General features: G+C 43.9%; 2 protein-coding genes across 10 annotated transcripts in view; one reads left to right on the top strand and one right to left on the bottom strand.

Annotated features, from left to right (window-relative positions):
• Positions 1 to 2,073, top strand: part of SPATA7 (spermatogenesis associated 7) — a 59,371-nt gene extending 57,298 nt beyond the window's left edge. For all 4 annotated transcript variants that reach the window (XM_033141591.1, XM_033141606.1, XM_033141598.1 and 1 more), the window contains 2 exons: positions 96 to 153; positions 1,579 to 2,073. In XM_033141591.1, coding sequence (XP_032997482.1) covers positions 96 to 153; positions 1,579 to 2,058 — 538 coding nt within the window. In that variant the 3' untranslated portion in view covers positions 2,059 to 2,073. The remainder of the gene's footprint in view (positions 1 to 95; positions 154 to 1,578) is intronic.
• A 3,848-nt stretch (positions 2,074 to 5,921) lies between these two features.
• Positions 5,922 to 20,834, bottom strand: part of PTPN21 (protein tyrosine phosphatase non-receptor type 21) — a 49,743-nt gene continuing 34,830 nt past the window's right edge. For 4 of the 6 annotated variants that reach the window (XM_033141537.1, XM_033141555.1, XM_033141564.1 and 1 more), the window contains 7 exons: positions 18,754 to 20,222; positions 16,782 to 16,922; positions 15,884 to 16,105; positions 14,098 to 14,226; positions 12,591 to 12,825; positions 11,684 to 11,844; positions 5,922 to 10,643 (listed from right to left, as the gene is read on the bottom strand). In XM_033141537.1, the coding sequence (XP_032997428.1) occupies positions 10,515 to 10,643; positions 11,684 to 11,844; positions 12,591 to 12,825; positions 14,098 to 14,226; positions 15,884 to 16,105; positions 16,782 to 16,922; positions 18,754 to 20,222 (2,486 nt within the window). In that variant the 3' untranslated portion in view covers positions 5,922 to 10,514. The remainder of the gene's footprint in view (positions 10,644 to 11,683; positions 11,845 to 12,590; positions 12,826 to 14,097; positions 14,227 to 15,883; positions 16,106 to 16,781; positions 16,923 to 18,753; positions 20,223 to 20,834) is intronic. The other 2 variants (XM_033141546.1, XM_033141580.1) reach the window with 1 other exon arrangement.

Here is a 20,834-nt window from a genome sequence, read left to right as displayed (position 1 = left end):
TGTTTTAGACGCCTTTAGCATTTTTTAAAAATGGTTTCCTTCTGAAAAATGACCAGCACCTTCATTGCAAAATGTTTCTTCTTCTTTTTTAAAAGGGCTCTGGAAATGTTATTTGAGCGTCACATAGAACAAAATAAGAACCACCTGGATGAGGTATGTCCTGTGTATACAAGGCCCTTTGATAAGGCCACATAACATTAAGGCATACGCTGTGGTGGTTGTCCTGTGCACTGGGGACACCCACTTTGCTCTTCCCTTGGAATGACCAGGCAAACAAACCACAAAGAGCACGATGTCCCTGCAGCCTGAGATTGTGGTTTATTTTGCCCTAACAAACCTTTATTGCTAAGTCAGCAACAAACCGTGGCTTAAGGCTGGATGGCGATTGTGGGTTGTTAGACCAAAACAAACGGGGTAGGTTTGTAGTTTATTTACCCAAAGCAGAAGCACATGGAGCATTTGTGAACAAGCATGACTTACTGACTAAACCATAGTTTTTGGCTTCGCATTAAACTCATAGACAGCTACTGACTGACATAAGCACTTGTCTCTGTGAATCTGTTTTTTTTCTGTATAGTAGAAAATACACACCACACACACGTAGAGAGTTCCTTATTTCATATACATACATGTTATATAGACCCATTTAAGAACTTGTACTGAACTGTTCATTCTTGGATACATTATCTTCTTCTTCCTTGGTGATCACTTATAGCCGAGTAAGATTGTCTTCCACAAACATGGTTTTAACAGTGAGTCCGTAAGTGACTGTGGAGGCCAATTCTGGATCCACACGTCCTTCCACTGTGGGTACATAGGTGTCCAGGCGGGAGTTGATCACAGTGTGGATTTGCCAAGCGTGCCTTTCTCTTAGCTCGTTTCTCCCTTTCATCCTGAGTTTGAGCATCTTCAAAGCCCATGACACCTTTGGTAAAGGCTGTTCTCCAACTGGAGCGCTCGCAGGCCAGTGTTTCCCAGTTGTCAGTGTCTATACTACATTTTTTTTTAGAAAAAACAAAATAAAATAAAAAATTCCTTCCAGTAGCACCTTAGAGACCAACTAAGTTTGTTCTGGGTATGAGCTTTCATGTGCATGCTCATACCAAGAACAAACTTAGTTGGTCTCTAAGGTGCTACTGGAATTTTTTATTTTATTTTGTTTTGACTATGGCAGACCAACACGGCTACCTACCTGTAACGTTTTTTTAGATTTGCCTTGAGAGAGTCTTTGAGCCTCTTTTGTTGACCACCACCATTACGCTTACCATTTTAAAGTTTGGAATAAAGTAGATGCTTTGGAAGATGATAATCACACTTTGAAGTGGATGCATTATAACAGGGAATAAGCAAGATTTTAAAATGTTACATTTCAGTTTCACTTACCTAGAAAAGCCTGGGTTGAAAATCACCTATTTGATTATCTTTCTGATAGTTAAAAACAAAACCATTGTAATATAATAATAATAATAATAATCATTATAATAATAATAATCATTATAATAATAATAATAATAATAATAATACATTAAAATTGTTTTTCCCCCGAACTCTTATATTATTTCCTCCTTGAAATCTTAGACCAAAATGCGCCACCTGCTGGAGATTCTGAAAGTAGACTTGGGCTGCAGCAAGGAGGAAAAACCTGCGGGAGGCTTGGACATGTTTGGTCTGCGCAGGCCTGAGACAACTGAGCACCGCCAGCATCGCAGCAAAGCTCAAAGACAAAACAAGCCAGCGAAAAGCGAGGTGCTGTTAAAAGCGGTGGATTTAAATGGAAACGATCCCGCTGTATCTCCCTTACAGAGCGATGACTCTGAGAAGGTGGAGGGCAAGGCTGGCTTCCCCCCAAATCTGAGCGAACCAGTGAGCATGGGGCTGGATCCTTCCTCCTTTGTGGTCACCGATGAAACTGCAGATACCTCGTGCACGTTGCCGCCGGCACTCAGCTCAACCACCTGCGATGCTGACTTTGAAACGAGCGACTCTTTGAGGGAAGTTGATGAGCTCAAAGAAAGCTTTGCAGAATCGCTTTCCATCTCCACCGACAACACGCTGTAGGACTAGCAGCAAAGCACCAAGCCAGCCAGGGGTGCAGATACCTGAACTTTGCAAACTTAATAAAACAATAGCAAATGATCCCTCCCCCCCTTTAAAAACCTTCTCTTTTGGATGCACTCGTAAAAAAAAAAGGGCCCGAGTATTTTACGAATCAGGCTGTAGCGAACTGAGTACTCACACACACGCAAGTGGGCAGCTGACATGTAATGTAACGCAATGAGATTAACTGCTGAAAACTCTTGAATGTAGAACTTTTCTATATATTTTAAAGGCAGGTGTGATTTATTTATAAGATTTATTTATAATAAATGAATATAACGTTTGCAACGGTAAAAGACAGTCTTTGAATTGATGTGCCTGCGCTGTGTAGCCATTTGTTTTAACACACTTGCCCTGGCCCAGTGATTTCTTACGGCTGTGTGCATTCCAGTGCAGAGTTTTCTGAGCCAGGGTTGTCGCATTTATTTCGGTGGCTGCAGAGATGTGTGGTACCGTCAGCTCTGAAAGCATGGATAAGCTGATTGGAGGGGCTGAGTCCCAGCACTCTACCTGGCGGCAGGTGATCAGCACGATGACAAGTGTTTCCCATCTTTTGGTGGGACCGATCCTTTCAGGCAGCAGCAGGACAGCTCACCGCTGCATGTGTGACAAGGGCATAAACATACCGCTAACGCAGATATGTGCAATATGCTTACAGATTGATCCCAGCTCCAACCAGCCCAGGGTCCGATAAATACTTTCCACAGCAGAAATTTTCATACCTATCATGAAGTATTCCAGCTCTGACATAAGGCTGCCACCATCTAGCAGTAAGAGTTTGTAGTCACAGAACATGTGGAGCATTCGTAGCATTGAGAGGATAAGGGGGTAATCTGGCCGATTTTGCTAGGCCTTCTCATCTCTATCCAGAGCCACAAATAAGCATGCACAACTATTTGAGGGTACCTAGAGCTGGATCAAGTCAAGAAGGAGCATCTCCACCCCCATCATTCAGCCCGGACACAGATCCAGCGCTGAGGGCCTTCTTGCGGTTCCCTCACTGCAAGAGGCAAAGCTACAGGGAACCAGGCAAAGGGCCTTCTCGGTAGTGGCGCCCGCCCTGTGGAACTCCCTCCCTTCAGATGTCAAAGAGATAGACAACTACCAGACATTTAGAGGACATCTGAAGGCAGCCCTGTTTAGGGAAGCTTTTAATGTGTGATATTTTAATGTATTTGATTTTTGTTGGAAGCCGCCCAGAGTGGCTGGGGAAATCCAGAAAGATGGGCAGGGTACAAATTATTATTATTATTATTATTATTATTATTATTATTATTATTATTAAGAGGGTGAGGGTCTTCAGGGCCTGCCTGCAATTCTGATTCCTTTTCCTTCCGATGCATGCAAAGGCAGAATATACGTAAGGGGGAAATTTCATTAGTCATTTCATTAGTCTCCGAATTTCAGCAAGAGATTTAAAATTGCTTGTTGTCTGTGCCTTAAGTTGCTTAGGCAGTATCACTTTTCATGCATCGCCCCCCCCCCAAAAAAAAATTTGGTCCCAGTTTTAAAAAAAAATTATTAGAGTTTGTAAAGAGAAATACAATACTTAATATCAAATATCGCTTTTATTCAACGTTAATCTGAATAAGATAAAAAACAGAGAGAAATAAAGAGAGGAGGAAAAGAGCTTAAAAGAGAATGAATACATAGTTCTGAAACTAAAGAACTTCCAATTCTTCGTCTGTCCGCTATATATGTAAGCAATAATCACTTCATCCACCCCAATATAACACACAATAAAACAACTTTGGCCCTAGGTTGTTTTTTTTTAGGTTTGGTTTACATACAGCTGTGTTCTGTTTTCTGTGTTTGCCTTTATTAGTACTTTGTCATTTGTGTTCATAAATACTTCTGCGTCCAGTGGAGACTGGACTACATCGCTGGAGGTGTGAGTATGAGTGCAGATTCCCCCCCTTCCGTTCTAAGTCCTTTAGTCATACACTGACAAATAAAGGAAGTCGAACATAGATTTCATTAAATAGAAGTAAACGAAAAAGAATCATTAAAATATGGTATTTTGGGCTGCATCAGATCGTTTAGCAACATGAGCTGGACTTGACAAATGCTTTCCCTTTTAAGAACTTTGAATCACAGTGAAAAATCTTTTGTTTTCCTTTACTGGACCAGATGAGCACAACGGCATTCTCAGAAAGAAAGAAAATGGTGCTCTAAATTTAAATAAGGCACATGGCACCCACTTTACCATTGCTAATAATAATCTTGTTGAGTCACACAAAAATAATGTCAGACAGTAGCAAGCTGTTCGGCGAGTCCTCCAAAATTCTTCCCAGATGCTTTGGTCATTAAGCGCAAGATACCTTAAGTTCTGGAAATATGCAGCACTGTAAATAATACCAAGTTGCTATGTCTAGGGTGGCAGATGTTTGGTTTAAATTTGGGTGCTTGTCTGCCACTCACAGGCAAATAATTCTGGAAATGGAATTAGTCAGAAATTGAATTAGTGGAGTGGGTTTGGGTTCTTTTTTCCAGTAGTGCTACTAAGGGCCAAACTGTATTTGAAGCATGAGATCTGAGTTCAGGTTCAAATAAGGGTGTTGTTGTTGTTGTTGTTTTAAGTTACTAGCAAATATCTATCTCCTCCAAACCAGACATGCAGCAATCAGTGAAAATAACTTTTATTTTCTTTGTTAATTAAGAGACATCAGAAACAATATGGCGGAAGTTCTGCTCAAGTGAGGAACAAATGCATTGCAGGGGGTTGGGCAAGATGACCCCTGGGGTCCCTTCCAACTACACAACTGTAAGAAATGAAAGCAAGGGTTTGGCAACAGAGGCCACCCACTGAAACACCATGCCAGTAGCAGGTGGGGGCAGAGGCAAAAATGGCTGGAGGCATGAATGTGCATTTTAACTTTGTATTGTAAGCTAGCCGAGACCATGTAACAGCGGTCCTGAAATACCAACATTGGCTCCCAGTATGTTTCCGAGCACAATTCATAGTGTTTGGTGCTGACCTTTAAAGGCCTAAACAGCCTCGGCCCAGTATACCTGAAGGAGCATTTCCACCCCCACCGTTCAGCCTACACACTGAGGTCCAGCTCCAAGGGCCTTCTGGCGGTTCCTTCACTGCGAGAATTGAGGTTACAGGAACCAGGCAAAGGGCATTCTTGGTGGTGGCACCCGCCCTGTGGAACACCCTCCCATCAGATGTCAAGGAAATAAACAACTACCTGACTTTTAAAAGACATCTGAAGGCAGCCCTGTTAAGTTTTTAATGTTTGATGTTTCATCGTGTTTTTAATATTCTGGTGGGAGACACCCAGAGTGGCCGGGGAAACCCAGCCAGATGGGCGGGGTATGAATATTAATTATTATTATTAATTATTATTACTACTACTACTACTACTACTACTACTATTTTTACACACCCACACAAACCCCTATGCACCATCCAGGGATGCATTTTAAGAATTCAACAACACATTCCAGACAGGAAAAAGAACTCAGTGGTATGTCTAAGGAGAGTCTCGAGGGCCTGCTAGAGAGGCTTAGAGGGCCACATTTGGACCATGAGCCTGAGCTTCCCCACTCTTGACAGAGAGTGTGAGCCAAAGCTCCATATCAAACCTCCCACTAGCTAGTTTCCTTCAGCCTTTGCCAACTGTAGGAGAGCCTTGCTTTGGGATCCTTTGTTCCCTTCACCGGATTGTCTGGCTAAAATACAATATAGCAGTAAGCAAGTGCAACAAACACCAATCCATTTCTGGCATCAGCTTCCGGGTTACGAAACCATTTAAACGGCACTTAAAAGATGCTTCCTCTTAAAACATTTCGTGCAGCAATAAAACAAAACTAGTATGTAAGCGCTTCAAATATTTATTTCCATGGCAAAAATAGACTATGATATAATTCATTTCACATATATTACATATCAAAGAAAAACAAGCCTTTCTGTCTATCAAATACAATTTGTACATTGTTTTACAAACCCCATTTCAATTGTACAAGGTTTAAAGCTGAATAAATTTTACATTTTTTTACAGTACTGATTGAGAGAGACACAAAGCAGAGCAAACTTTTTTTTAAAAAAAACCTTTAGCTTGATGCTAGAAAAATAATACTTGAGTAGGAGACACGTGCTACTGTTAAAGGAAAGAAATTTATAAATCCCTGTATACTGGCACAAAAAAAGAAGAAGTGGAAATAAAGCCCAAGATCCAGCGTCTTTCACTCACATACAATTAATTCTGAGCATCCAATTAAGGCCAATGAGATGTTGAAGTCTCCAAATCTCAGGAAACCTTGCAAGGTCAACCCTGCTCCCCAACAAGCTTCCAGAGCCCTAGACAGATTCACACATTTCCAGAATGGCATGGGAACTGCTTGTGGTCCAGTCTCTCGTCTCCCCACTATGGTGGAATCGTGCAGATCAGGAGTGCCCTTAATGATGTTGGTAGACTGAAACTCCCATCATCCTTGACCAACGGCCATGCTAGCTGAAAATGATGCGAGTTGGGAGCCCAGCAGCATGGAAGGATCATGCACACGACATGGTTCCTTCCCACAGCAAGCACAATACTGGTGTGGGAACAAACGACATCATCTGCCTTACCCATGTAGCCCCTACAGAGAAACATGACAGGAGCAGCTGAGAATTGGATATTTTTTTGGGGGGGGGGCAATTCCACACTACAGTAGGAGCAAATGAACACAGACTCACATCCTACCTAGATTAAGCCAGCAGGGAAGTTAAGTTTTGGGTCCAAGAGAGCCATTCAGGAAAAGGAACCTCACATACCTGTTTTGACAAAAGGTATCTGACCTTTAGTAAGAAAATGGGTTAGATCACCTGACTGGTCATTTTCCTTCCAGAATCTTCCTTAAGGTTCCGTTTAGATTGTTTCAAACACCCTCGACGCATATTGGGACATTCCGGTGAAATAAAATGGCATGCAACTTCCCTTTATTCTTTTAGGAAGGTTTTCTTTTCAAGTCGTTTCAAGAGGGAGTTTAGCGTGACTAAAGCAGCTGCAGATCTCTCTCTCTCTCTCTCTCTCTCTCTCTCTCTCACCAGTTTTCTATGTCTTGCTTAATCTGTAGTAACTGGGTCAAACACTACCTCATTTAGCACCACGGGTCGTTTTAGGGGTGGGAAATTGTGGCACATTCTTTACTTCACAAGACAGCATCATGTCAACGTACGTTTTGGCTACATATACCAAAACAAAGAAACAAACCACTTCTATTCAAGTTCACTGATTTAGCATTTTTGAGATACGAAATGCAGCTTCAAGGAAATCAGAATAATCGAAAAGGCCAGTTCAGGATAAGTAGAGAAGAAACACACACACACCCTTGTCCATTCGCAGCAAGAATGCTCTTTTTGCTCTTGCTGGAGTTCTAAAAACATTCGCCATTACAGCTTGCATTTCCACCCACCCCAAAATGTTTGACTGTACCGAGACGGAGGAAAACCAAGGAAACTGAAGTAAAAGACACACTTGGAGATCCCCCTTTCCCATCTCAAAGTCTTGTCCATATTCAAACTACCCACCCCTACCTTGCGCCTCCTATTCTTCCATCCCAAACCACTTCTGAAGTTTCCTCAGTTTTCAAAAGCAAATGCAATCTAAGCAATGGTTTGCAGGGCAACGGGCTTGCCGCGGGGAGAGACTTGAGCCTCCATTAGTAAGGGACTAGAGTTCTGTGATTCTCTGTGTTGTGCTTAGAGCAGACAGGGCAATGTTGCACCATAAGGTGTTTCTGAACTGCACATATCGGAGGGCATGCTTAGTTACGCAGAGGGAGTCAGTGCAGTGCCCTCCCTTCCTCCTTGTGCTGTGCAAGTAAGGCTACTAGACGAACAGAGTCTCAGTACCATTATTCAGAAACTATTGCGCCAAAGTACATCTCCAGGGAACATCCAATACAACCAAGAGAGGAAACTCGATCAGAAAATTAAAAGCAAAATATTAAAAGCAATTCTTTATAGTGAGATTGACCGTTGGCTCTCCAGATGGTGCTGAACTGCAGTTCCCAACAGCTCAAGCTTTCTGGCCAATGGGCAGAGACTTTGGGAGTTGTACTTCAACATCTGGAGGGCCCTCGGTTACCCAGCCCTGCTCTATGGTCTCTGACTTCACGTAAGAAGACAGCCCTTCTGACTGCCATATTGTGCATTCAGAACAGTTCCAAATCCCTCTGTGCTGCCTTCCCTGCCTAAACTCACCCCACCTTTCAATGCTGACATAAGGCACCCAGCTTGAGGGAAAGCTCTCTTGGGGAAAAAGAAACGCTACATTTCCAGAATCTATGAATAAAATGCTGAGTCAAGGAATTCAGCCAAAATGCCACAAACATAAAATTTGCAGAAACTGCTGTTGGTGGTCAACAGCTAAAGGCTGGTAGCAAAACTGGCTCATCCAGACTGACTTCAAACAGAGGGGAAAAAACCAACATAACTGAGCCTACGCAGTGTAAATTAGCATCAGTGATATCGAAAGCAGCCAAAGTGCTCTTGGGCCAGCTCTAAAACATGACGCGAGACCTAATGAGATTCTTCAAGGTATGCCATGAACCTCTTTGGACAGTCGTTTAACCTCATCTCACTGGGGGTTGTACACAGCAAGGACAGGCACGGTCAAAATTCAAGAGAAGAAAAATAATACCTAGAGGCATGTACCTCACACATAGATCAATTTAATTCCTGACTAAAAAGCTCACCACAATCCCCAAAGCACAGCCAGAGGTGCTTTGAAACAGCTTATTTACTTAATAAAATGAGTTTATGGTGTAAGTGCCTATAGAGAGAATGAACACCTCTCCATTTTAAGCAATTATGGGAAACCTGTTGCTTTTGTATGCCTTCCATAGCCATCCAGTTAGAACATTTGCCGTTTCTGGTTCTCCAAGTGATTGCAGGCCCATCAAAATGCATACACCCACCTTCCTCCCTTCCTTCCTTCCTTCCTATCTCGTTTCAACCTCACTGAAGGGATGTGACCCAGGAAAGGAAAGGAAACATTTTGCCATAGCACAGACTATGAACCTAAGATACTTTTAGATTTCCTTGACAGGGGGACATAAAACTAGAAGGGTTAATACTGCAGCCTCTCTGCTGAAGCATGTAAACCAGTAACCCACTCTCACATACAAGTTCCTCTCACTCACCGACTCCGCCTTAAAAAACTTTTTTCTAAAACAAAAAGTAAAAACGACTTAGTAATGGGCATGTTAACCACTTAGAACATACTAGTATGTTTCCCTAGATAAATAAGAGCCAAGAAAGTGCTTCAATTTCACCTTGATTTCAACCAGTAGTAGCAACCAGTTTTCAATACAAATATTTATAAGAGAATAATACTGAGGATATACTTCATTCATTTTGGAGCTTCTAGGAGTTACATAGCACAACATTAGGAAATGCCTCCCCCCCCCTTTTTGACCTAGAACTGTAAGCAAAAAGCATTCTCCTTTTCTTAGCTTTAAAAGAAAAAAAAGTGCCAGCTGTAACCATTCCTCCTTACTTCTTCATTTTTTAAACCTAGCACTCTTTCAAAACCGACACTGTTCTTGCTCATTTTATGACACTTCAAACTGTACGTGTCATTGTCACTTCCCATTTCTTCCCACTTCCCTCTGCACATTACAAACCAGCAGATTCAAACCCTTTCTTTCCCCCTTACATATTATATACTCTGAAATATTGTGCTATTGGGAGTTTTTAGAATAATACAAAAGGAAAAGTTAAGTACAAAAAAGTAACTGCTTTAAGTGCCACCTTCTTGCATATGCTGGTTCCAATATGAAATCTGTACATTTCATGAGCGTCTTAAAGTGTGTGTGTGTGTGTGTGTGTGTGTGTGTACTGATTTAAATACAAAATTCAAAGCACAGTGATGCCGTTTGCAACTTCAGGGTGGTAGCCAACCCAGAGAAAACTCACAGAAATAATAGACTGATTTCAATGGGTCTATTCTGAGTATGCATAGCTTATTGCTCTCAGTTTGCAGGGCACATGTATTTCCCACATGATGTATCTAAACATATACATGAATATAGTTTCAGGGTTTTTCCTCTCTTCATTCTAAAAGCGGGCTTTAAAAAAAAAAGAATTAAAAATTATCCATCCTTGTTTTTCAAAATAGTGATGTCTTGGTAGGATCCACACTTACTTTGCCGACAGTCACACAGTGTCAGAAGTACATGAAAAGCACTGCATACCAGTACATTATTTAAAAACACACACACACACTCATTCCTTTCTTGTTCCAACTGCACACGAAGAAGAAAATCCATCCACCCCAAAGTCTTGCTCTGCAGAAACCTGCGAAGTCACTGGACTTGCACTCAGCATCTTCAAACCAAGCCAGAAAGGTTGCCCCGGCAGAAGGCAAAACTGCTTTTGTAAACTCTTGCAAACAGCGAGGCTGAGGAAGCGGAGTAAGGAAGGTTTATATAAGCCTTGAACTCTTAAGGAATTGGATGAGGACTCCATAGACAAATGTGTATTGGCACAAGGTCTGCACCATCATCATCCTTTGCTGCCTTAACATATCCAGCATTCTTGGGATGTCCAGTGGCTGTAAAAGAAAGATCAGAATGGAAAACCATCATGCTTGCAAGTCTATAGGTCTCTGCCCCAGACAGACAGGATCATTTGCAGACTTTACCTTGGGGATCAGTTAACCTAAGGAAGTGAATGGAAGGAAAGATTCATGTCCCCTTCTTGCCCTTGCTGTACGCTCCAAAGTGCCTTTCTGGAGAGCCAGAGGCCTTTCTGAACAACAGGGGAATGGTATGACAGGAAATTGCTCAAACAGTGGTACCCTAAGACATGTTAAAGAGATGCTTCTCATCTCTTCTTCCTACCAGCATCCCCCTCAACCCAGGTTTGGTTTTTTTTTGGGGGGGGGGGAGGTGTCACAGGTAAGTGTAGGAGAGGACAGGAAACCGTCCTTCCATGCTATGAACCACCCTGAGATCTACAGATGAAGGGCGGTATACAAACTTCATTAAATAATAATATTCTCAGAAGGAATCAGTTTCGGTGAGTTTCGTTTTGCAGCACTATGCATATTGTGTACATAGACTGTAAATAAGAGAAGGAGGTGAGAAGTATGCTTTGAAACCTTTGGCATAAAATTAGTCGTTCCCAGATTGCTAGAACTGGGATGAGTTTCATTAACGCTCCTTGTCTTTCATCCTTGCCCAGATCACGCTCTGTTAAAGCTGCCATCTCCAAGAAAGCAAAATTTGGTGAAGCAATTGGTAGGCTTTGTTACTCCGCGGCAGGACAGGGATGATGAACAGGGGAAAAAATTGAGCGTATAAATATGACATCTTGGCATAGCTGTCAACTTTTCCCTTTTCTTGCGAGGAATCCTATTCGGAATAAGGGAAATTCCCTTTTAAAAAAGGGAAAAGTTGACAGCTATGCCTCTTGGGGCACCTACCAAGACTACAGCAGCTTTAAGTTTTCACCAGCAACCCCTAGTGCTGCTCCTTGACATCACTGCATGGGAGGGGCATTGGTTACCCCCACCCCTGCTCTGTGGACGCCCCCCCCCCGATCAAACTCCCCAACACACGCGCCAGAGTTTTAAAAGGCCAAGAAACTAACCTCATTGTGCTCCAAGCAGGCAATCATGATCTCCGACAAGATGACCACGCCGGTTCTCCCAACGCCAGCACTGCAATGCACTAGCAGGGGAGGGTTGGGGGCTGTGGGATCCGCGGTGCTGTTTGTATGGCGCCGGACTGACTGTATCTCTTCCAAGTATGCTGTCAGATCCAACAGAAAAGGGGAAAGAAGAGAGAAATTATTTACACCGGGCAATAACACGACCAAGTACAGAAAGTGGCAGCCAAGTAAGTCAGGGCGGCAGAGAGCGCAATCGATACACATCCACTCAGAACGCAGCGCCGCTCCTTAAAGATGCTTATAAGCTACCAGACCTAGTTCCACATGCTGCTAATGGATTATAAAGCCCCAAATGGCTCACGGCCCAAGTTATCTGCGGGAGCACCTCAACTCCAATACCAGCCAACTCAATTAATCCTTAAGATCAGGGGAGGGTGGGGAGCCTTACTTCCAGTCCCCGTAAGGATTTGTAGTCAGAAAGCTCACAGAAGGGCTTTCTCCGTGGTGAGGCCATGACTCTGGTTTGTTCTCCCCATGGAGTGGCATCTGCTCTGCTGCCACCCCCCCCCCAAAAAACTATTTCTATCCCTCCCTTCTTCAAAAGAACTCATGGCACAACACAGGAGCGTTCCCAGGTTGTGTGCTGGCCAGCATTTGGCTGGCTCCCTTTCAGCAAGCTTGCCTTATTATGCGCTTTTCAAGACCATGCCCAGATCACACCAGAACTTGAGCAAAACAAAAACAACACAAATTCTTTACTTGGAACCTGGGAGCGGGGTACTTCTAGCCACAAAAGACATTTCCATAGCATCTCTTGACACCTAGTTCCCAAGAAAGGGTTCATTTACCACAACGAAAGACAAGAAAGCCCCTTGGGAACACTCACAAAGAAACCCTTTTATGTCCTCTGGGCAGCCATGCTCCGGCCAGTCTGTGTACTGAAGGTGCCAAACCGTTCTCTCTTGCCCCGTGAGGAGGTGCTTGATCTTCAGGCCTGTCGTGGCGTAACAGCCAGAGTCTGTTCGGAATCGGGTGGTGATCTTGAATCTCCCGTACGTCACCGTGTTGTGCCTCGAGCCAAGCCGCGGCCAGTATCGGAAGCTTTTCTCTCGGCATCCCTCCTGGAAATATTAAGCTCCGTCAACAGAAAGCCCCCATGTGCCCTTCCACGGAAACAGAATTGTTTCAAAAAGGACTTGTGGTTTATTATTTTCGAAATTCAGATCCCGGTTCTTCCTCTCCCCAACCACCCACCCTCATTCCAATCTCACAACGATCCTATGAGGTACCGTATCGGCCTGATCTTAAGTCACATTTCCCCCCAAATTCTGACCATGAAAAGTTAAAAGTGCGGCTTATATTTGCAACCTTACGAAAATTGGCTTTTACGGCATCGCTGCTGAAACAGACATACGGTAAAGCGGAACAAAAAAAAAAGTTTTATTGCCGATTTCCAAGCTTGCGTGCCTGCGGAACTGTAGCAACTGAACAGCGATTTGCGATTTTTAGCGATTGCACAGTAACTCTTGCAGGCTTGCAAGATCAACGGCTTAAATTGGCTTGGAGTTACAATTCTACCAACTGCAGCGATTTTCAGCCTGTAACCCAATTTTAAGGGAGCGGCTTATATTCGGGTATTGTCTTTTATTCTTTTCCCCGCTTAAATTTTAAAGGTGCAGCTTGTTTGTGGGTGCGGCTTATATTCAGGCCAATGCAGCATGTTGGGGCTGAGAAAGAAGGGCATGTCTCAAAGTCGCCCAGGGAGTGAAGATTTGAAGCTTGGTTTCCCACTAGCCACTAAACTACACGGGCCCTTCTACACTGCCCTGTCAAACCTGGTCAGTCAAAATTAGACTGGAAGGAAAGGGCCATACCTCAGAGGGAGACGGTCTGCTCTGTATGGGGAAAGGCCCAGCTTCAAACCCTGGCTTCCCCAGGTACAGCTAAGACTATCAGTGGCTATTGGCCATGATGGCTGTGCTCTGCCATGTTTCTGAATACCAGTTTCTGGAAACCACAGGAGGGGAGTGTGCTCTTAGGCCCAAATCCCTCTTGCAGGTTTCCCACAGGCATCTGGGAGGCCACTGTGAGAACAGGATGCTCAACTAGATGGGCCATTGGCCTGATCCAGCAGGCTCTTCTTATGTTCTTAACTGGGGGGAAACTCTGGAGAACTGTGGTCAGTCAGTGTGGACAATACTGAGGAAGATGGACCATTGGTCTGCCTTGGTATAAGCTAGCCTCCCATGTTCCTTGGGTCGGTACATTCATACATAATCAAGTCGCTTCGTGTTTATTATGCTCTTGCACAGAGGAAGGTCATTCAGAGTCAGGGCCATGAAGACAGCAGCCTCCAAGCTTATTCCCTCCCCAGAAGTGTCGCAAGTACCCACCTCTTCTGCAGTCACCATGGTTATAATGGCAACCCCTTGCTCCCACACCATCTGCCAGAAATCTTGGCATGTATTCTGCAAAGGACCTTGGGTAGCAATATAATCCCATTCCATGCCCCCAACGCAGACCTAAGAAAAAGAAATGGGGGGGGGGGATGATGCAGGGGATGAGTGGATTGTAAGACTTGAAAGAAAACAGCAGCAACAGGTCTGGAAACCAGGCCTTATGAGGAACGGTTGAAGGAGCTGAGTATGTTTAGCCTGGAAAAGTGGAGACTGAGAGAAGATATGATAGCCATCTTCACATATCTCAAGGGCTGTCACATGGAACAGCCATATTCTGTGAACCGCCCCGAGACATCTGGGTATAGGGCGGAATATAAATTCATAATAATAATAATAATAATAATAATAATAATAATGGAAGATGAAGCAAGCTTGTTTTCTCCTGCTCCGAAGGGTAGAACTCAAACCATTAGCTTCAAGTTACAAGAAAGGAGATTCTGACAGTGGAATGGACTCCCTCAGGAGGTGGTGGACTCTCCTTCCTGGGAGGTTTTTAGGCAGAGGTTGGATAGCCATCTGTCATGGATGTTTTTACTGAGATTCCTGCATCGCAGGGGGTTGGACTAGATGACCCTTGGGACCTCTTCCAACTCTACAATTCTATGGTTCTAGGTAGGAAATACCCAATGTTCACCATACTCAGAACAGACCCACTGAAATCAACAGACCTAAGTAACTTAAGCCATTAATTTCACTGGATTTGTCAGAGCATGGAAAACATTAGATATCACCCTCCGATTTAAAAATGGAGAGGTAGAAGTCAGTCAGCACTGATCAACCTGTATACCTTTTGTTCCTGCCATATTATTTCCTCTCTTCACATTTAATCCCAAAAATAGACAATTCATACCACCCAGCGTATCATAATGATGAGATAAGAACATGGGTAGGGGCCTCTTCCTTGACTGTTGTCACCTTCACGGCAACTAGAAAGCTCAAAATATGCTTGGCAGAGCCATAACCCTCAGGCAGTATCATAATACGCCTCAGATCACTTCAGAGTGAAGGAAGGTTGACCGATAAGCAGGGCCAGCCCAAGACATTTTGCTGCCTGAGGCAAAACAGCAAAAGGTGCCCCCAAGTCAAAGAGCATTGTATGCAAGGCCAGCCTAGGTTTTGTTTCTGGCACCAGAGACAAAAAAAAAAAATCCACAATTGCCCCTTTCTGCCAGTGAAAAATAGAAAATCAGATAACTAAAAATTATTGCCCTTTCAGGATACCTCAAATCAGCTTCCTGAGGCAGTTGCCTCAGTCTGCTTTATGGTAGGGCCCAGGCCCATGATAAATTCATAATATGGGCCTGCATTGAGTTAGTTCAAAGACAGAGAACCTGAAACGATAAACTTCCAAGATAAACCCTACTGAGAAAAAGCAAAAGGCTCTAAGCTAAAACCTACTTTCTGATAGATACGCTCTGAGGTGGGATAAGTCAAAAGGATCAGAAAATGCAAAGAATGTAGGCTCTTTTTTCTGCCTAGCCTTACGGAAAATAAATGATGGCAAGTGGCATGTTGGATGTACAGCAGATGTTTTATCGGTTCCTTTTGTCTACTAAGAAAAGCAACATTCTCCAGTGCTCCTGCTCCTCTGCACCATCCCCAACGCCATCCAGTTAAACAAGCCTGCGGCATGCTTTGACTTTTAATTTTTTAAAAAGCATTTCACAAGAAAGATCATCGATAGGTGAAAGAAATCATTCCCATTACTTCTTGAGCTCACCTTAATATGGGATGCATTGATATAACCCGTATTGTTTTCTTTAGTAGGGACCAGCTCTACTCGGGTGTCGTCATAAGGAAGCACATCCTGAAACCTGTTCCTTTCTGCATTTTCTGGAAGGCGGGCAATTGAACAGTCCCCATCCAGAAGCCTTTTCTTCTGGATCCGCTCATATTCTGTAAACACCATCCCTTGTTCCAACCCTTGTTCCAGACCTTTACACTAGAAAGAAAGAACACATTTTATTGTTTTTCAACAGATGTCTACCTCTGTGTGTGTGCTCTATTTTTTAACACACACCCCCAATACTTTTCAGTTGCCTTTATATGGTGTGCTCTCAAGTAGGCTTATAGAATTTTAAAAACCACACAAACACAAAAAAAATTGATTAAAAAGTTGTTGGTTGTAATAAAACTATTATTGTTGTTTATATCTCCCCTTTTTCCTTGACAGGACTCAAGGCAACTTACAGATAAAAACAAGAACCGCAAAGAACATAGAAAAAGAATATTAAAAAGCAGATAAACATTAATAGATTTAAAACTATATACATGCATAAAATCTGTTTAAAACAGCCGTCCAGCTCATTAATATTAAGATCCGAAACAAAAACACAACTTAAGATTTCTGCTTTGTAAGGACCCCCATGGCAATTCTCTACACATCTGCAGAATACAATTATCTCAAAACCACAGAGCTGGTCCAAGAAGATTTACAAAATCAGCAGCAATAAAAAGCACCTGACACTTTTCTTCCAAACTTGGTGCAGAAATAAAACCAAATCCTGATGCCTTTACTTGGATAAAACTTCTGCTTGACGGCAACCAAGATTCTGCAACTATGAGAACTGAATATGAAACCTTCTTAACATACAGCTCAAAGAAAACATCCAACCAACCCGTTCATCGTTTGTTGCTCTGGCAGGTTCCTCCTTCCCTTCGTCTGGCAGTGGCAGCCGAGATAACGTCAGTCCATTTAGAGCAGCTAACTTCAAAGGTCCCATTTTTTTGGCTTCGGCTCTGTTCTTTTTCATGACCTGCTGGAAACAAAGCAACCTGACAATGTGCTGCAGCAGAAACCTGGCTCAAACGAAATTGCTAGGGTGGGTGGCGGAGTACGGAGGGGAGGGGGCTCATCCCAAAAAGGGCATAACCGACAGCCCTGACCTCCTCTGGCCAACAGAACCCTACAGAGACGTCAGTAGCAAAGCAACATTCTTTCCACCTGGTCTGTCTTCATTCCTCAGGTTTTCGAAATTTCATAGGAAGGATAAATAGACCTTAGAGAGAAAGGATCGTTGCAGACAATGGACTTTCATGAACAGCCACAGGCTACAGTCCAAAAATTACTGCAGGACAGCAAAATTGTGCACCCAAGTTGCATAGGTCCCAGTGACTTCTTCTTCTTCTTGCCCTTCTTTCCCAGGAGCTCAGGGTAGGCAGATGTGTGCCTCATGCTTTCATTTATACTCACAAAAACAACCCTGTGTGGGTTTTTTTTTACAGCTGAGCCTAGTATGTGTGACTGGCCCAAACTTTGGACCTAGGTCTTCCTTCCCCAACATCAGTCTTCTAACTACCTTGGTTTGCATACCTTGGTTTGCATAAGTCTTGGTTTGCATACGTTTTGGATTACAAACACGTGAAACCCGGAAGTGCGTGTCCCGGTTTTCAACCTTTTTTTTTGGATTACAACCCATTTTTTTGGGATTACGAACAATTTATTTTTTGGGAAGCCCCATTGGCGAAAGCGCGCCTTGGGTTACAACCTGTTTTGGTTTATAAACGGATCTCCAGAACAGATTATGGTTGTAAACTAAGGTACCACTGTACTGCACCACATTGGCTTACAGTGAGGTTTGAACAGCCTAAATGTGCACAACTGGAATCAGTTAGCACAGAGCAGGAATGTGGAACTTGTGGCCCTCCAGATGTTGATGAACTACAACTCAAATCATCCCTGTGGCTGATGGGAGTTGGAGTGCAACAAACCGTCTCTAGAGGCACAGGTTCCCCACTCCTGAACTAGACAAATGGAAATTAAGAGGAAAGTGTGAAGGAACATCTGGTACGCTTACTTAATAATAAAATTATATACCACTTGATTATAAATCAATAACAATAGCCCATCAAAGCACTTTACAAAAACACTCTCTCCACTGCCCCCCGACTTCATATACAAAGGTATGCATGGGACAAACAAACATTCTGCTACAGAAGAAGCAGATTTCCTACTCTCATTTTGCACAGTAGACACAGCAATTTTTACTGCTTTGCAGAATTGATCCTGTTTCTGGGACAAAGATGTATTCAAAGCATTGTTGCCTTTCAGCCATTATCACATTCTGCAGATTTCCTGCACTTCTGTGGAATACACACAGCCCTAAATACAACCTGTCAACATTTAGCTTCCAGAAATTTGAACTTTTTTATTGGCAGGCAGGTAACATTTACCAACCCAGAGTATTCAGCCTTTCAAAGTCTAGCACACAAGCAATATGGTGAGAATCCTTAGGATTATGCCAGCTGAGCATGTAAGTTGGCAGGTGATCTTTAATATGAAGTAGAAATTGCAGAGGTTATTGGCTTCCAAACAAGTCAAGACACAAAGTTATTGTTTGAAGCAGACTTTATATCCTAGCTTGTTTGGGAGCTATTAACCATATTAACACTCAATGGCATATTCATCTGTAAAGCTCACATTACATGCACGCATATATTGTATACAGTCAGTTGGCCTGCACAAATCGACAAGTGTACATGCTTCCACACAGACATTTGTACATGTGTAGAGACTGCTTGCCTGTGTTCTATGTAATGTGTGAACATGTGTCTAGAAAGACAAAAGAGGAACATCCTAGAGAAACTCACCCCTAAAGGAGGAAGCCCTTCCACTATGTTCTTCTTCCCGGAAAGCAATTCAGACACAGGCCTCTTCTTTACGGAATCCTTCCGCACCCTGTACCTTGCAGACATTGTTAAGTCAGACTCTGACACAGACGGAGTCAGCAGCCCATCGCCTCTTCTCTGTACCTGAGTGTCAGCCACGATGTGGGCAGGACTCGTATCTTTTACTCTCTTCTCGGTCTCAGTAATATGCAACTTAGGTTCGTGTATGTGCAAAGGGCCAGGGTGTGAAGTGATGGAGCTGTAGGGGTAGTTCAGTAAGGATTCAGAAGGATAGCATCCCATGACAGAAGGAAGCTGGGGTTTCCCATTGACGAAGGGAGAGAGGGTTGCATTGGCCTTGTGTTCGTCTTCAAATTCTTCCTCTTCCTCGCTGCTGTGAATCAGCATAGTGGCATCTGAAAGAGATTTCTTATGCCCATAGCTCACATTTTCCTCTTGCTCCTCGTTTTCCTCTTGTTTCATCCTCTCCAGGAAAACAGTGGGCTGCGAGCTGGCAAGTATAACCTTTGGAGGGGCCACATCTGCGGCTGATGCCGACATGGTCCTCTCTTTGATCCTCATGGCCTCAAAGTTGTGGGCCAAGCCAGCTATCTCAATACTGTTCCTCTTCTGCAGCTGAGCGTGCCGGGCCGACGTCAAGGGCTCGCTCACTTCCTGGAGGGAATGTGCAACGGGTAGACTGTCTTCCTGAAACGTCTGGACCGAGTGATGGACCCGCCGGGTAATGAGATCTGGGTTGCTGCTGCTGATGTAGAGGTGCCGAGAAAGGTCCGGTGTGCTGTTGGCGGGTCTCGGGTGAGGGTAAGGAGGTGGGGGGCGATACACTTGAGTCTTCATGATGTTTGGCGCAGGGTACTCCTGGGCCTGTAACTGAACGTTCGTCAGCTCAGGGACGCTCACCGCTCCAACCACCAGGCGCCTTTCGGCAGGATAGGGGTAGGGCGACTGGCTGTGGAAACTGTAATTCAGGTTGAACGGGTAGTGGCCAGAATGAGGGGAGGTGAAACTGGCGTGTTCTCGGATTTCAGGCTGGCTGTAAACCATGGCGTCGGGCCTACTGTAGGCGTAGGAGTTGCCGATGTTAAGGTTCCTCATCGAGTGGCTCTGCTTCTCCGAGTGTATCATTCCGCGGTTAAGCTGCTTCATCACCGTCTCATAATCCGGGGTAGGCCGATACGAAGGCGGTATAAGGGCACTGTGTCGGTGTGACGGGACGTAATCAGACCGGAGGACGTCGCTGCCGGTGATGCTCGGGTTGGAGGACATGGGCGACGGCTGCATGTAATGTTGTGGATTATTCAACGAGTTTGTGCTGTGAGCGCTGTAGACGCTGCCGTTGCGGATTCTGCCATTGTAGTCATGCGGCGCCCTGTCCAGGCTGGTCTGAGAGTGGCAGTAATAGCCGTTCTGGTTATTCCCATAGAGGTTATCTGAAATACACAAGTTAGGGCCCATTTATAGCCACCCACAGAAGCTTCAAAAAAGGCATGTAATAGTTGTTAACGAAGTATCAACCTCCCCTCTCCTCCGTGTGCATTGTGTGCTTTTAGATCGGTAACGGAATCGTCCCTCTCTCCATATCAGCAAATTAATCTGACAACTTCATGGTCAACAGCTAAAATGGCCTGAATATCTAATTTCAATCCACTGCATAAAACAGCCTAAACATAACAACGGCCTGATGGATCAGGCAGTGGCCTATATAAATCCAGTATCCTTTTCTCACACTGGGTGCAATAGGAGAAGCCTACAAGCAGGACCAGAGCGCAAGGGCACTCTCCTGTCCTGTGGTTTCTAGCAACTGGTATTCAGAAGCATTACTGCTTCCCACTGTGGGGAGGGAATGTAGCTAATGGAAGAGCCCAATAAGTCCCCAACCTTGCAATATTACCCAGCTTCAGTTTCCAGTACCTCCAATTTTAAGGAGCGGGTAGCAATTGATGGGTCATACCTTGGCCTGAGATCTTACTGCCAATCAAAATAGGCATTGTTAATCTAGATCAGTGTTTCTCAAACTTGGATCTCCAGCTACAAATCCCATC

Source organism: Lacerta agilis, chromosome 1 (assembly GCF_009819535.1).
Source record: "Lacerta agilis isolate rLacAgi1 chromosome 1, rLacAgi1.pri, whole genome shotgun sequence".
In the NCBI taxonomy this organism is placed as follows: Eukaryota; Metazoa; Chordata; class Lepidosauria; order Squamata; family Lacertidae; genus Lacerta; species Lacerta agilis.
This window is presented reverse-complemented; position numbering and strand designations above follow the sequence as displayed.